This window comes from Cryptomeria japonica, chromosome 3 (genome assembly GCF_030272615.1).
Source record: "Cryptomeria japonica chromosome 3, Sugi_1.0, whole genome shotgun sequence".
NCBI lineage: Eukaryota > Viridiplantae > Streptophyta > Pinopsida > Cupressales > Cupressaceae > Cryptomeria > Cryptomeria japonica.
In genome coordinates, this window is record NC_081407.1 from 273,429,405 (window position 1) to 273,444,792 (window position 15,388).

The following is a 15,388-nucleotide window of genomic DNA, read 5'->3' on the forward strand; positions in this document are numbered from 1 at the left end:
ATACAAGAGCACAATTCTTTAGGCTGAAACTTCTTCAGTTTAAAGTTAAGGATTGAGGGGTATCTATTTTGCCAAATTTACCCAAGGCACGATCGTGATCTCATCCCTTATGATGTTGGGACCTTGCACTCATCAAGACTTATTTTGTGATGAAGTTATTGAAAACCATTCAACTTCAACACTAAATCAAAATTTAATTATTTTATAAATATTATAAATGAATTATGATTTAATTTTTATTGAAGAGGTTACACCATTCGCCTTCATTCCTTACTAACGATACCTACCTATACACGCCTTAAATTATAACCTTCTAACAAGAAGTTTATAAGAATATCGGCTAAATTAAATAATATAAACCAAAAAGAGAACAAAAATAAAATAACTGACTCTCCATTACATTTGAAAGAAACGTCAAAATTCTTTATAGAACTTATTCGATTGCAAACGCATTCGCGGCGGGAGCTGTAAATTTCAGGGGTGATCGTAATGGCAGAGGTCGAGCAAAGAATTTTACAGGTAATAAATACTCCTCTTCACAGATCCAGATAATTTAGATTCTCAATTTCAGCAAATTTATGGTCTTCAAGCTGGTACAAACCCTAAATATTAAAGCTTTATGAAACTTCTTTTAAGCCCTTTCAAACTCCAATTTTCCAATTTGCCGTAGGCATTCCCGTTGTAAGTTCCCAGGGAAATGAAAGTGCATCCGATCTTGTCATATCTATTTGTGTTTTTAAAGCATGAATTGAATTCTTCAAACTTTTATTGAACCGGAGTTCTTCCTTGGTCCTATAAAATCCTAATTCCTACATTTGCAATGGATATTCCCTTCGCAAATTATAGGGCAATACAAATGCGCACGATCTTGTCGTGCATATGCTCTTTTTAAGTGTTTAATTTTTGTGATTCAAACATCAGTTCATACATTCGCAGTTTTCAATCACTTTGCAAATATTATACCGACAATAAAATGCATATGACCTTGTCATGTATCTGGTCGTTTTTTTTATGTCGTTTGTATTCATTTATGATCAGAATTGGTTTTTGCTGGATTTAGTGAAGTAAGGATGGAAAATTTTGTAATTCTGTTCTTGGCCGATTTACCGAATTTCATAAAAATGATAGGACTTTTTTGAAGATGTAACTATTCTGATAAAATCATACCTGCTGTTTTGTGACTTTAAGGGCTGATTTTATCATGAAAAAGTGCGCGACAGGGACGACCGTGACCTTTTGCATATATCTTTTTTATTTTTTTGCTGTTTGTTTGTACATTTTCTTTGGGGGTTATATCATACATATGGGCTTCCTTTTATTTAATGTGCCAGGCCTGATGTCTATCCATTAGACCAAAGTCAGCGAGTCTGGTTTCAATCATTTTTTTAAATGCCTAGCTATTATTGGAGAGTGGGCCTTCTTCCTTCAATACAGTATTCTTAGGTGGTAAGATAACTAATTCTTCGTGCCTCCATAGGTTTGATTAATCATGCAAATTCAACTTCTTTGCCAAATATGCCAAGCTGCATTAGCATAGAGAGCATCTCCACCAGCTTTTGAAACTGGGCGATTGTGGTAAAAGGGTTCTACTTCACGCTTCACCCTAGCTTGACAAACTTTGAGTTCCTATTTTATTCTTTCGTTCCAATGTCACTTGAGTGTGGCAGATTACAACTAGAGTGGAACCCTAATGGAAAATATGCTTTTTTTTCTGTCTCAAAAGCAAACTGCAACCATGCTGTTGCTAACTGAAATTTACTTTATATTTTTGGGATGGATATGTTGGGCGTGTCGAAATTATTCAAATAGATTGAATTCTTCCATGTTAGATTTGTACACTCAGAAGAGTGGCCTTAGACTTTTAATCATTTGCTTTTTATATGCAAATATTGGTCTAGGGTGTTATGGTGTGTTGTGGAGATTGAAGATTAACCATGCCATGGCAAAATGACTAAAATATCTTCCTGATGATGTATTAGTTATCACTGATTGTGATTTGAAACCTTGAAACAAAAACATATATAGTTGATTCCAGAAGCAAACTTTTGAACGCATCCTTTTGTTTTCAATAGAAACCCTTCTTACGGTTGATAGTAAAATTTATTACTTTGATACTTTGGATTCTACAGTTGAATGCCTAGCTCATGCAATATTCTTCCAAGGCTGAGCCATCTGCATATAATCCTAATAATCCAATGTCGAGTTCCCTCATTTGCACACTTTTTGCTGATTATTGAGCTTCTATCAAGGCATCCCATCTCATCAATTTTTTTTACAAAGTGACCACAGCCTTGCCTTTATTCAAAATACAGACTGCATATGGCATCAAACCAGGTTTTACTGATAGCCAAAAATGCTGTTTTCAAATGGGTCACTACTGTCATGAATAAAACAATCAAATCTAGCTGTCAGCCATTAAACCAAACTTCTTTCTTTTATATAAATTCAAGATGCCATGATTATTTCTTTGCTGACTAAGAGGAGATGATGTAGCAAAATATAAACTGGTGACTGAGCTACTTGAATTCTTGATTTGATTGTAGTAGAGAGGGATCTATTGGGGCTATCACCCATTTGATTTTAAAAAATGGATAACAACAGTCCTAAACGTACAACTATAACTGCATAACCGATCTACAAGAGGCCAGAAAAGCAGAGATGAAGTATACAAAAATTCTTTTGAAGCAATACCATAATGGTATACAACAAAAGCCTCAAAACAATACAGTTTCAGAAGCTTAGTGACTCACCAACCACCCACAACACCAGCATCATCTGATGAAGCCTCCAAAATGGTGGACTTAACATCCCAGGCTTGTGCAGCCATCACAAGTTATTTATGTGTTGTGTTTCCACCAACACTAGAATTAGCCAAGGAATCAAAACAAATCCCATAAATAACCTCGTCTCTTCTTGCCATGAGCCAACACATCTCCAGTTGAAGAAGGAAGCGTAAAAGCGCTAGCCACTTCCAAGGTATCTTTTTTATGCGACATCAGCATAGTTTTCACCACCATTTGAAGATCAAGACAAAAAGACAATACAAATAACTAGTGGGACCTCCTTGTCAATATCCATTAAAAGTTTCCCACCAAAGCTCACTATTATAGATTGAGAGACATCGATGTTCTTTAGGATGGAGCACTGAATTGGAAATCCATCCTCTTAGCTCTTTAGGGACTGCTTCTGCTCCTAGCTTAGATTTAGAATCCACAAGGATCAAGGCCCTAGAGCCAAGCTTTCAAGTATCTCCCGGCAACAAAAAATAGGATGCAAGCCATGATCAACTTCTTCTTCTAGGAAAGGGTCATGGGAAACACGAGAATGACACCTAGGAGCCAAAAGACAAAAATCGAGACATAGACAAATGCTACATAACCTAAGCCAAATATCTAAAAACAATACATAATAGGCCACAAACACTCCATAGGTAACAATTGAACAACCAAGTGCCACTAGAGATATAGGGAATTAGGTGTGTGTGGGCATGCACAACAAGATAGATGGCAAAACAAGTCTCATAAAAGGGTCACACCAACAATACCACAAGCTAGATATGATGATGGGAAAAATCTCAATACAAGGGAATGAAATAGGTGGAAAATAAAAACACTCCCACGTAGAATAGAAGTAAAATTGGGACCACCCAAGGGTTCAAGGGTGAACAGTCATCCATAAGTGGCTTTTCCAAAAGATGCTACATGTCACTACTTCCACTCGCAAGAGTTAAAATAAGGGGCTTGAATGGCCGATAGTTCCAATGTGAGGATTTTCGCTGATTTATTACTTTGTCCAAAGCAATGCATAAAAGGGATGTTAGAGAACCTTTTACACAAAGGAATAGCATCATGTAGAACACAGATGTACTACTGAGAGGGGGGGGTTGTGAATCAGTAGTACAAAACTTTCTTGACAACTTTAACCTTTTATCAATCTTTTATCTAAAATTGAAAGATTTCAAAGATGCAACAATATAAACACACCACACAAGATTTTACCTGTAAACCCGATGTGGGAAAACCATGGTGAGAAATGCGGCTAGGATCTACCATCCTAATTCAGTCTCACAATTGAAACTCCAGTTACAAGCTTTAAGGGCACTAACCCTAAGTAGTCACCAAACCCCTATCTATAAGAGCACCAACTCTTACAACAAATCAACTTCTCTTTTGAGCACCAACTCAAATATAAACTCAAAATAATTACAAATTGAAACGATAACCAATTTTCTTTTCTTGAAGTCAAATTAACTGAAAGTTATTGTCTCAATCTGAAAATCAACTCCTACTGAATCGCAGCATTACAAGATACAGAAAGTGTATATTTTAGTTACAAACTATGCTGATGAATTAACACAGTCAGATGTCTCTGTATCTCTGAAACAAATCTGCACAATAGAATGTTCTGAAACTGAATCAAATCTGCTACATAAAAGTCTGAGATTGACTTGTCAAATTAAGTGAACATTATGTATCTGGAACACTCCTTATTCTCTGTATTTTGAATCACAGTGTGCATAACACCCAACAGATCAGAAATAAAAACTCACAGTGAATCTAAATCATCATTAAATTTATCACAGCCCAAAAGTAAAGATAGAGGTGAATAGTTACTGCAGAGATTGAAGTGTCAAAAACCACTTATATTGATTTATTCCTGAAACACAACACAAGTAATACCTCTATCATCAAAATCTGGAATAATTACTGTATCTGGAAATTCACGTGGCAAGATCACTGTACTCTTCATGTGGAGTAAAATACTAGCAGCATTTAACATTCAGTTTGTACTCTCTTTGAATCTTTGAACATCTGAAAATATTATCAATTCATCATGTCTCGCATTACCCTCTCATAACACAAAAGGCATCAAACCTTTGAACCCTTAATCACCACCTTTGAAATACTACAGACTGTGATCAAAATTAAGCAACACACGTTACAAACTATCTTCTATTTTCCTGTTCAAGGTTTCCCAGACTCCTCAAAAAATTCATATACAATACACCATTTTCAAAACATGTGCAACACACCTCTCAAAAGAATATCGACTTCCTTGAATGCTTTTAAAATAAAACATGTTCAATTGCAAATCGGGTAGAATAAGTTATCAGTAATTGTCTTAACTAATAACTAATCTCTAATTCGATAACCAATCTATATGCTTTATTAAAAGCTTTCAAAATATTTTTAACTTTGATTCCAATTAATATCTGCATTTAAAACTTATGTTATCTTTCAGTTTTCAAGGACAGTTACAACTGCACTCCACAACAACTGTACAAGGTCTTTAAAAACACAACACAAGTTTGAATACGTGCTTAAACAAAACACAATACAAATTCTGATCACAACCTTCTCTCCACAGTATTGCAGATATGATATCAATATGATTCCAGAATATTATTTTGGTATGACTTTATTTCAGACTTCATTCTATTTCCAGATTTAATTCTGTTCTTGTCTAATATACTTTGTGTTTCTAGATTGAACAAATACTTTGTTTTTCCAGATTGAACAATACTGAACAATGTATTTCCAGACAATACAGAAAAATGTATTTCTAAACAATGCTACATATCAGTTGACATCAATGACAAGAATGCCAACACATCATCTAGCAACCTTAAAAGTTTCCAGTCGACACAAACAAGTTTTTAAAGCCTAACAATAACGTTAGTTAATCACCTGCAACAATATCTTGTTTGCATCCGTTATCTAAAATCTAATTTAAACTAGCCACCATTGTTGACTATTCTGCTTTATTATTAAAATAGAAAGAAGCAACTTGAATTAGAGAGCCTTTGGAATCTCAAATTATGCTCGTACCAACCAAATTAGGGTTACCCTTTGAAGCCCATCAAATTTAACCTTTGAAAAAGCCATCTGGATGCAGTTTCAAAACATTAATTTTCCTAACATTCTTGCTAGCTCCTACCCCTTGAATCAGGGAAGGAAGGACAATATTTGATTGGAATCTTCCTTTATTGGCAATAAAGCTGATTGAATTGCTCAAGGGTGAAGGAGAAAACGTAATTTAGAATGCTACATTCAATTTGTGCCCAAACAGGGAACTAAGGAAGCATGACATCATGGAAGATTCTTTCATTCTTTTCTAACCAAATATCCCCTAGTGTACAAACCATCATTATCTTCCAAAGAGGACTAAGGCTTTTGGTTCCATTAGGCAAGCCACAAATATGTTGTAAACTGAAGTCCTTGATGCTTGCACCATTTTGAAATTTCTTCAAATAAACCTTTTCCCATTTCAACAATGAGACTTTCTCATTCTTTCCAGTTCCTTGACATAGAAAGTAGTGAGAAATGCTTTGCGACTTAGCAAGGGGACAAGAACAGAAAGTAGTTAAATTGGAATAGTCTGAAGAACCACCTAAATTTATAGAATTCTCTCAGCTAAAAGTAAACCATTTACCACTCCACGAAGTCAACTTATTCTGAATATGGTTAATCACATCCGTCTAGTGATGTGAACAAAAGAGTCTAACAAATAGGAGAATTTGAAGGTATTTACTAGGGACAGAAGCAACATCTATACTAGGATTTTAACATGTTCTATTTTGTGTTTGAGGGGCAACATTGAATCCTTCTGTTTGGACTCATCTTTGTTGACAAGCTGACTTGATGCAAGCCCATAATCATTTAAAATTGAATTAAAAGCCTGAGCCTCCGCTGTAGTAGCCTTGCCAAAGAGAGCCTTATCTTCTACAAATTGAAGATGATTCAATGAAGGAAAATAGTGAGCAAAATTAAACCTCGTGAAACTTCTAGCAATCCATTTTTATCCAAAAAAATAGCCAAAAACTTCTGCCATTAAAATGAACGAGTAGAAAAACGGACTCCTTGTTTGATGCTCTTGGAATGTTAAAACAAACTTGCTTGGGTACCATTAAGGAGAATGGAACACCAAATATTGGAAATTGAGTTCCTGCACCAAGAAAGCTGTCTTTTTGAAAAATCAAAGGTTGACAACACAGTAGACAAGACTGACCAATTGGCATTGTCATAAGCTTTAGCAATTTCTAACATAATTACCATACCTTCTTTTATGGGAGGTATTTGGGGAGCGTTGAACCTCTTAAGTTACAAATATACCAGTGAGAATTTGATGACCATACACAAAACTGCCTTGTTTAGGGAAAGAGAAGGTGGAAGAATTTGCAACATTTCACAACAATAGCTTTAGAGATGATCTCGTCGTGCAATTGAATGAAATTTCTCAAAGGAACTGAATTTACTTTATTGGGAACTTTTTGGGAAGCTAGTGAGTCATTTACAACCTCCACTATATCGTTCCCTACAATATTTCAATAAACTTGAAAGAAAGCTACTAGAAAATCATCAGGGCTAGGAGCTTTGTCACCTTTAAGCACAAATGCTACACCTTGAATCTCATTCTTCAAGAGGGAGGGGGGGCATCAAAGATTTATCGTCCTTAATAATAGAAACAAGATTTGGAAGACAGTCTAAAAAGGATGCTTGCACTTATAGATTCTGAGCCTCTATCTCTTGAAACAAGGATTGGAAAGAAGTAATAGCTTCGGCAAACATGTGTTATCAGGTCAACAAGAGGGCTTCCAATAAAGATTGAATTGAGGAGATCTTGTTCATCTGATGACAAGTTGAGGGCACAGCATGAAAATATTTAGTATTTCTATCCCCCTTTACCCATTTAGCTCTAGACTTTTGCTGCCATAGAATTTCTTCTTTGAGCAAATTTTGCTCTTGATGACAAATTAAACATATAAAAGGCTATCTAACAAGCTTGAAGCCTAGATTTGATATTTGACCAACTCAAGATCCTTTGAAATCTTTTTTTTTTTCCACAAAGATATTACCAAACACCTCTTCGTTTCAAGACAAGATGCAAAGTATTTGAGCTCAAGATGGAACCTGTATATTGAAGAACTAGACAGGGAGGGGCAAGAGGATCACCATCACTTGTCCTTTAGAAGGAATGTTTGATCTTGAAGCCACATTAGTTCAAATTTAAAAGAACATCTCGTTAGAGAAGAATCTACAGAAACCTTTAGGCAGATAGGGTAACATCTGAGCTAGCATTTTGAAGAATGGAGGTTTCTGAAATGCAATTTCCAGACAACTGTTTTGGAGAGTCTAGAAAGCGATCACATCTTTCAGCAATTTTGCAAAAACCCTTATTTATATTATTTGAAAAGAAAACCCCTCTTTCAGAATTAAATCAGTAAGGTGATTTCTCTGAATAAAAGATTTGAAATCAACTTCAGATTGAGTTATTCTACCAGAACCACCATGTTTATTAGAGGAGCCAGAGATGGCTTAAAAAACCTCTTCAATTAGAGCTTGCTGTGCGTAAAATATGGAGAGACGTCGAGGTGCCAAATTTAAAGTCTATGATTCCTTATAATACTATTTGGACCATAAATGTTAAGCAGAAAGCTAGACAGATCTTCATGCAACCCCTTGAAGGAGTGATGGATCCAATCAGCATTTAAACGAAAAGCTTCATAGACATCAATAGAAGATTTGAAGAATGCACATCCCTCCTAAATCCCTGATAACATCCACCATGACAGCCTTCCTCATTGTCCACAAGGAATCTAGGTGACAAGCAATTGAAGCTTGTAAGAGTTAGTATAGAATGCTCTATACCCTGTAAGATTTGACAATGGACATAGCCAGACAAGATCTAGGAGCTTCAATGAAAGCACAAGAGAGAACAAACATGAGAGAATAATTCTATTCTATCAAAGGATGCAAATGCACAGCATGTGTACATGAATATGATTCAATATGATTGATTGATTACAATGAGAACCCCTTGGTTAGTTAGGCTAAGGTGAGACATAGGACAACATAAGATTATGACATATGTCTTAATCTTTTGACTTGAGACATAAAGTGATAATCCCTAAGAATGCCTTGAAATAAATTTAAGTAAACTAGTGTGGATAGGATCTAAGTGGTAAACTGGTTAGGAGTAATATACCTCATTCACACCATTCACACCATTGACCAAAAAATCAGTTTGGGTTAGCAACTTGAATGTTTAATGATATGTAGAATTTTTGAGGCATAATCACAAATTATTGAAATCGCTCGAAATTTCTATTGAAGGCCACTTTGTTACATATATATTTTTTTGATACCAATGTATTGATCTTTCGAAAAATGAAAAAACTTCATGTTTGCTGACTATGTAATACTAATACACATACTTAATTTAGAATTGAGCTTTTTGTGGTGGGAAACAATATGCCAAAACTTGTATTTAGCATTGTCTGCTATGGTTCTTCTACACAGTATTTCGAATTCAATGTTAACTCCATTGGCCATGCTGTTCTCTTTCTGTGCATACTTTACAAGGTCCTCATCAGTTGTCGTACATGTATTATGATTTTTCTGTTTGATTATAACTTTATCTGAGCTTTTCTCACCTTATAATTTTTGAAGGGCCTTCAAGATTTTTTTTCCCTATTTATGGTTATGTTTATTTCTTGATTTGTATATTTATGATTCAGCCGAGTCTTCCTAATAAAGCTTGATTGCTTTTTCTTTTCCTGCTTGTAACCTTCCACCAGTTTATTCATGAAATTACTATTATTTTCTGTTTATGATCAAGTGTTATGTTTCAAATAAGCGTTTTTGATTCCTATAATTTGTTAACACCAAGAAGCTTTGTTCCTTACATTGCTAAGAGACTCTGTAACCCTTTCAATTATGTTTCCTGTTTGGAGTCGCTGCATTATTATATTTTTCTGTCAGGCATCTATTTTAGAGAAGCTTGCACTCAATATTTGTAATTGCTATCTTGGAATTTTATGTTTGTTAAAACTTAGGATAACTTTCTATAGTCAAGCTTTTAGAAGTCACTGGAATTCTGCAAGTTAGATACTAATTTCCTCTCTAGTTTTCCCTGGAGATCTTTGTCACGCTTGAAGCATTTTCATTTTTTATTCTGTTCCATACTTTTTCTTCTTACAAATGCTATGGATGATTAGAGAGTCTATAGAAGATAAAATGGAAATGGCAATTGTGATAGCTAGATTGAATATTGAGTACCAAGCTCCTAAAAAGGAAAATTCCTTTTTTGATTGGTTAACTGCCCTACTTAACCATGGCTAGGGCCTATCATGGCTAAGATGATACCACAAAAATTTATCTGTTCTAGCTCTGACGCCACAAATTAAAATGACAACTAGGAATTTGAAAGCCCAATTGATTTACTGCTTGGTATCAATCCAATTGACAACCCAGAAATTGTATAAATATCCACACATGACCAAAGTAGGTCCAAGTAACTCTAAAGTGCTAGTTACAGCAGCAAGTAAGAGCTAAGTTGCTAACAGAAACTTTAACAACAGTAAAAGAAATAAAAATAATGTTGAATCCCAATTCAAAGTATTGAACTCCAAAATGGTAAACCTCTGACAAGTCAGAAATGTTAAGGCTAGCCGCTACGCTAAAAAGGCTTCTTACTAAAGAAACAGCCAATGCCATCCAAGAGAATGGATATGGAGGAGACTGAGATTGGCTCTTATTTGTAGCAGAATTTGAACCAGAAGGGTCGATACCACCATTGACTGCACAAAAGGGCCATTTCAATCACTAAATAATGATTAGGGCTTGTAGGGCCTAGCTGGACAACTCTTGGAGAAAGCAGAGTACTTTTATGACCTTATTTAACATCAATGGCTGACAATTCTTCAAAATTAAAGAGAAAATTGGCGAAGCCTGTCTGCCCGACTACCCTGGTTTGTGAATGTGAGGGAACAGATAGCTGTCAATGCCTGGGATGAGACTAAGAGGGCTGGGGGTACTGTTATAAAGGAGAATGCCATACCACTGATCTATTGCCATCTGCGTGGGTAGTTTTAGTTTCCGAAGGGTGCTTGATACCTCCACAGACTGAAATAGGGTGGATATAGAAGAAATTGTTTAATTGATTGAATAATCTTGTATCACTTTCTTACAGTTAATATCAAAAAAATCCTAATGAAGAGACCCTCTGTGACACAAAATTGCATGATACTTCCTATTCTGATTCCCTTCAATTTAGTTTGTAGCTATAGACCTCTTGAGATACTCAAAGTTAAGCAGATGACTTAAATTGTCAAATCTGTATGGATATCTTAGTCAATCTTGATAATTGTAGGAATATTCTAGTTGAATCTGAAAACTCTAGGTATAACTCAGTTGAAGCTAGAAATTGTTTATTTTCTTTGGGGTTGTTAGAATCATTGCAACTGTGGCATTCAACTCTTCATATTGAGGCTGGATTGGACAGGCATGTATTAGAAATAACAGATAAAGTTAGCAGCCAAAGAATTTAAGTATTGAATTGATTGCTAAAATCTGGCCTGTTGCTGGTAACTTTTCTACATTGTAGTTATGATTTCTTTTGATAGGTTATTGAGGGGTTATTGGCTGCTCAGCCTATGGGACACAAACAGGGGCTTGGTCCTGGGCATACATAGAGTGCACTTTTTGCTGCAATAATGCAATGGGAGCTTGCCCAGCACTTCCTGTGGGAATTGAACCCAGGTCTTCATTGTGCTATTTCTTCACCACTCAGTCATGCCTTATGGACTACATTGCAATTCTGTTGATAGTACTAAGCTAGGATAATAAAGAACGAATATCTCCATTGCCTTATTAAATTTTGCATGGGCAACTAAGCCTTTAGTATCGCATAGATCTCTCTCTCTCTCTCTCTCTCTCTCTCTCTCTCTCTTTCTCTCTCTTTCTCTGCTCCTCTGTTCTTCCCCCTCTTTTTATCTGCTCAATCATATCTTGCTGATGTATGCTACTTTAAAATGCTTAAAGAGTGGCTAATGATATCTTTAGACCAGAGAAAATTGTCAGCATATTTTATGATTAATTATTGTGCATTCTGCTAGATATAAAAATATTTGGTTTCTTTACTAGTGCATTAGAAAAGCAATGTGCAAAAGTGAAATCAACACGACATGCGGTAATAAAACATGGAAACTAGCATAGCAAATATTTCAGCATATTTTATGGAAAGTATCATTCATTCTACTATTTTTTAAAATTTCTGGTTTCTTACTTGTGCATCTGGAATTATGGTGATCTTATAATGAATTATCTAGTACATGTGTTTTAGTTTCAAATGGATTTAACTGTTTTATATCTAGCATGCTTCAATTATAGTTTGAAACAATTTCAAATTCATGTCTGATGTCAGATTGAAGACATAAAGACAGCACCGGCAGATTTCCGTTTTCCCACTACAAATCAAACAAGGCACTGCTTTACTCGTTATATCGAATTCCACAAGTATGTGGATCATTTTCTAATTGGGTTCTTGTTTCCCCTTTTCTGTGTAGGTGGGGTGTGTTGAGGTGGGAGAGTGGGAGGTACAATGGAGACAGGGTCTTGTGTTTGCTTAAGGGATTCATTGGGCTTGTTTCTGTTCCTTTCTTGTACAGTGGAGACAGGGTGTTGTGAATGGGTTACTTTTGGGGATAGTTAATTTCCTTTTTGGTTGGGAGATGGGGTAGGGGTGAAGCAGTTGGTTGTTGTGCTATCGCATTTGTCTGGTATATGGCTTAAGATATTAATCATTTAATAGCCTAGACAAGATTGTGGCAAATTTCTAGTTTGCATTATAACAGTATGCTTAATTGATAATTGATTTGGCCAATGTAGGTGCCTTGCAGCAAAAGGTGAAGGTGCTCCTGAATGTGACAAATTTGCTAGGTTCTATCGATCTCTTTGTCCAAGTGAATGGGTAAGCATATTGTCATTTCTTTTGTTTTGGTTTATAAGGTTTAATGGTGTAATTTTGTAGAAATTCTTGTTGAGTTGTCTTGCTTATTTGGATACGACTTTGACAACAAATAGAGCACCACATAATGCCAAAAGTAAATATTATTACATTGTATTGACACAGTCATACATCTAAGTTCTCAATTAACTAATTTTTTTAATTATACTTTTAATCCTTGATAATTCCAACTAATTTCTTTCTGTGTGGTATAGAATACAATAATGGCTAAGTAGGGGTAAGAAATTATATTTTGAAGATATTATCCTTCAATAGTCTATACACGTTTTACCTGCAATATCATTATTTATATAAACAGCACAAGTCAGAGTAGGAGTCAAGGATAATGTATTAGGAGACCTTAATTTGAGGATTGTTCTTGCAAAATTATTTCTTGTTCAATGATGTACTATTTGACCTTGCTGCATCCCATTTTAGTTTGTTTTCTTCTTACCTTAGTGGGCAATTAGTATATAAGGGTGATCAATAATCTTGATAATGTGTCCAAGTTTTGTTTTCCATGGTTGAACAAATAAATTACAATGCAGTACCTTTTGGGAAATTGATGCAATTATTAGAATGGTATTCTTTAAAAATCATCAGAGCATTGAAAAATTAATTGTATGGGTATGAAGCTGCAAGTTCTTACCAGGTGCCTCCTTTGAGGTGAATCAATCTTTTGCACTAATAAACTAGGAAATTTTGTTACTTAACATTTGTAAATGTTTAATTTGAGTACCGCATTTCAAACTTTTTACTAGTACTAGTCTTAAATCTTTGTGAGAGAACTGCACTTTAAACTATTAAAAAACATATTCCATGTTTTAATATATTAAATGTGCAACGAGGAGTTTTTCTGTTAAATGTGTATAGAATATATTGAATGTATAATCTATCCAGTTATATGTTTTTAATAATCTCGCGAGACTTCGTTTTTTATAATCTGGTGAGACTTCAACTACAGATTTGTCAAACTTGATTATTTCCTTATTTAAACTTACTTTAACCATGATTTTTTGCATTTATTATATCATAAAATTCAGTTTCCATCATCTAGAGTGGATATGCTTGTGTCCTTATTCGTTCCCCTCCATCATCCATCTATAGCATTGTAGATATGACTTTCTCTCTTTTTTAATTTAATATGCAGTGTTCATCATTTTGTTTTCTAGATGTGTTATATCTGTCATGTGTGTTTGAACGGTTTTTTCATGAGGTCCTAATTTGTTATTTGTTTACAGGTTGAAAGGTGGAATGAACAGAGGGAAGCTGGTACATTTCCTGGACCTTTATGATGTGATCATTTGGACATCATATTTTGCATTTTTGAAAATGCTATAATTTGTTTTTAAATATGCTATAATCTGAGGAGATTTTTAATAATTTGCATATATTGTTTTAAAGACATCCTTGACATTAAAGTTCATGAAATGATACTATCTAAATGAAGAAACTGACTACATCAGTATGGATTGATCAAACTTCTATGCTCACCAAGTTGCACTGGCACGAGCCTTCAATGTTCATTTGAAGCCTTCAATGTGCTTTCAATGTTCTTTTGAAATTTTGCTATAGATTGGATTCATGACAAGATTATATCATAGTAGCATTTTATTTACATGGCATCGTAAAGTACAAATAGAAAACAATGGTTTAAAACAGAAAAAGGTGAAATATTAGGATCTAAATAACGATATTACTAATGTATAAACAGAATTTTTTTTTTATTTCATGTCAAATATAGTTTATATCAGAAAAGATGTTTTACATCATAAAAACTGCTGACTATAAAAAAATACAGTGCTTTAAAAAATTCTATTCTACCTTCACCTAAGATGGTTTATAGAAAAAGCATACGGTTGGACTTAAAATAGTATACCATTCTGTTATAAAGTACGGCCTACTGTTTTTTTGAGGCAGCACTTTTCTTTTATACCCAAATCCTCTCAAGTGAGTAATTAAAAGAAAAACCCCCTTTGTGGTTTAAAACTTTGAAAATTTGTAAGTCCTTGTCTAGTCGAACATTATTGGCTCCTAGGCATTGCAATGATGGAGTATGTCATGACCATTTTTAAGTGTGTTTTGGTATGGATTGAAGGTTCGTGATTCCCTCATCCTATCATTGTGGTGAAAGAATGCAATTGTTAGTTTGTACCTAATAACCCTTTTGGTGTTGCCCCTTCTCTCATAGGTTCATCATGATAGAATTTCTCCATGAGTGTTAAGTCTTCCATTGGTGCCACCTTGGTCAACAATGTTGAGGTCATTCTTGTTGCCATTACCTCTGTGTCATTGTTTTCCTTATGACACTTGTGTGCACATTATAGTCCAAGTGTAACATGTTGTTGTCGTATATTTGGTGGTGGTGTTTGTTGTTAAAAAAAAGAAGTTTCATCAAGTTTTTTTTGGTCCTTAGATAAGACATTACAATAGATATTTTGAATAAATTGTAGATTCCTTTATTCAATCAAATTTAATAGCACTTCTATTTTTCATCTATTAGATTATAATAATGTCATCCATCGATATCACTCCTTGACTCTAAGATCCTTTAAATCATATTAATTTAATTATTAAAATTAAATTTATTTAACATTCAATA

The 15,388-nt window shown here is 34.6% G+C and overlaps 1 protein-coding gene across 1 annotated transcript; it reads left to right on the forward strand.

Moving 5' to 3' along the window:
* The first annotated feature begins 363 nt into the window (after positions 1–363).
* On the forward strand, positions 364–14,404 carry LOC131063897 (cytochrome c oxidase subunit 6b-3). The gene is made up of 4 exons (XM_057997847.2): positions 364–519; positions 12,205–12,296; positions 12,669–12,750; positions 14,028–14,404. Exons 1-4 carry the CDS (start codon positions 490–492, stop codon positions 14,079–14,081), a joined length of 258 nt encoding a protein of 85 aa, XP_057853830.1. The 5' UTR covers positions 364–489; the 3' UTR covers positions 14,082–14,404.
* The last annotated feature ends 984 nt before the right edge of the window (positions 14,405–15,388 follow it).

Excerpts from the sequence above, each read along its gene's own strand:
- LOC131063897 (XM_057997847.2), top strand. The coding sequence starts at position 490 with ATGGCAGAGGTCGAGCAAAGAATTTTACAG. Across the intron at positions 520-12,204 it reads TCGAGCAAAGAATTTTACAG|ATTGAAGACATAAAGACAGC; the intron begins GTAATAAATACT and ends GTCTGATGTCAG. Across the intron at positions 12,297-12,668 it reads CGTTATATCGAATTCCACAA|GTGCCTTGCAGCAAAAGGTG; the intron begins GTATGTGGATCA and ends TGGCCAATGTAG.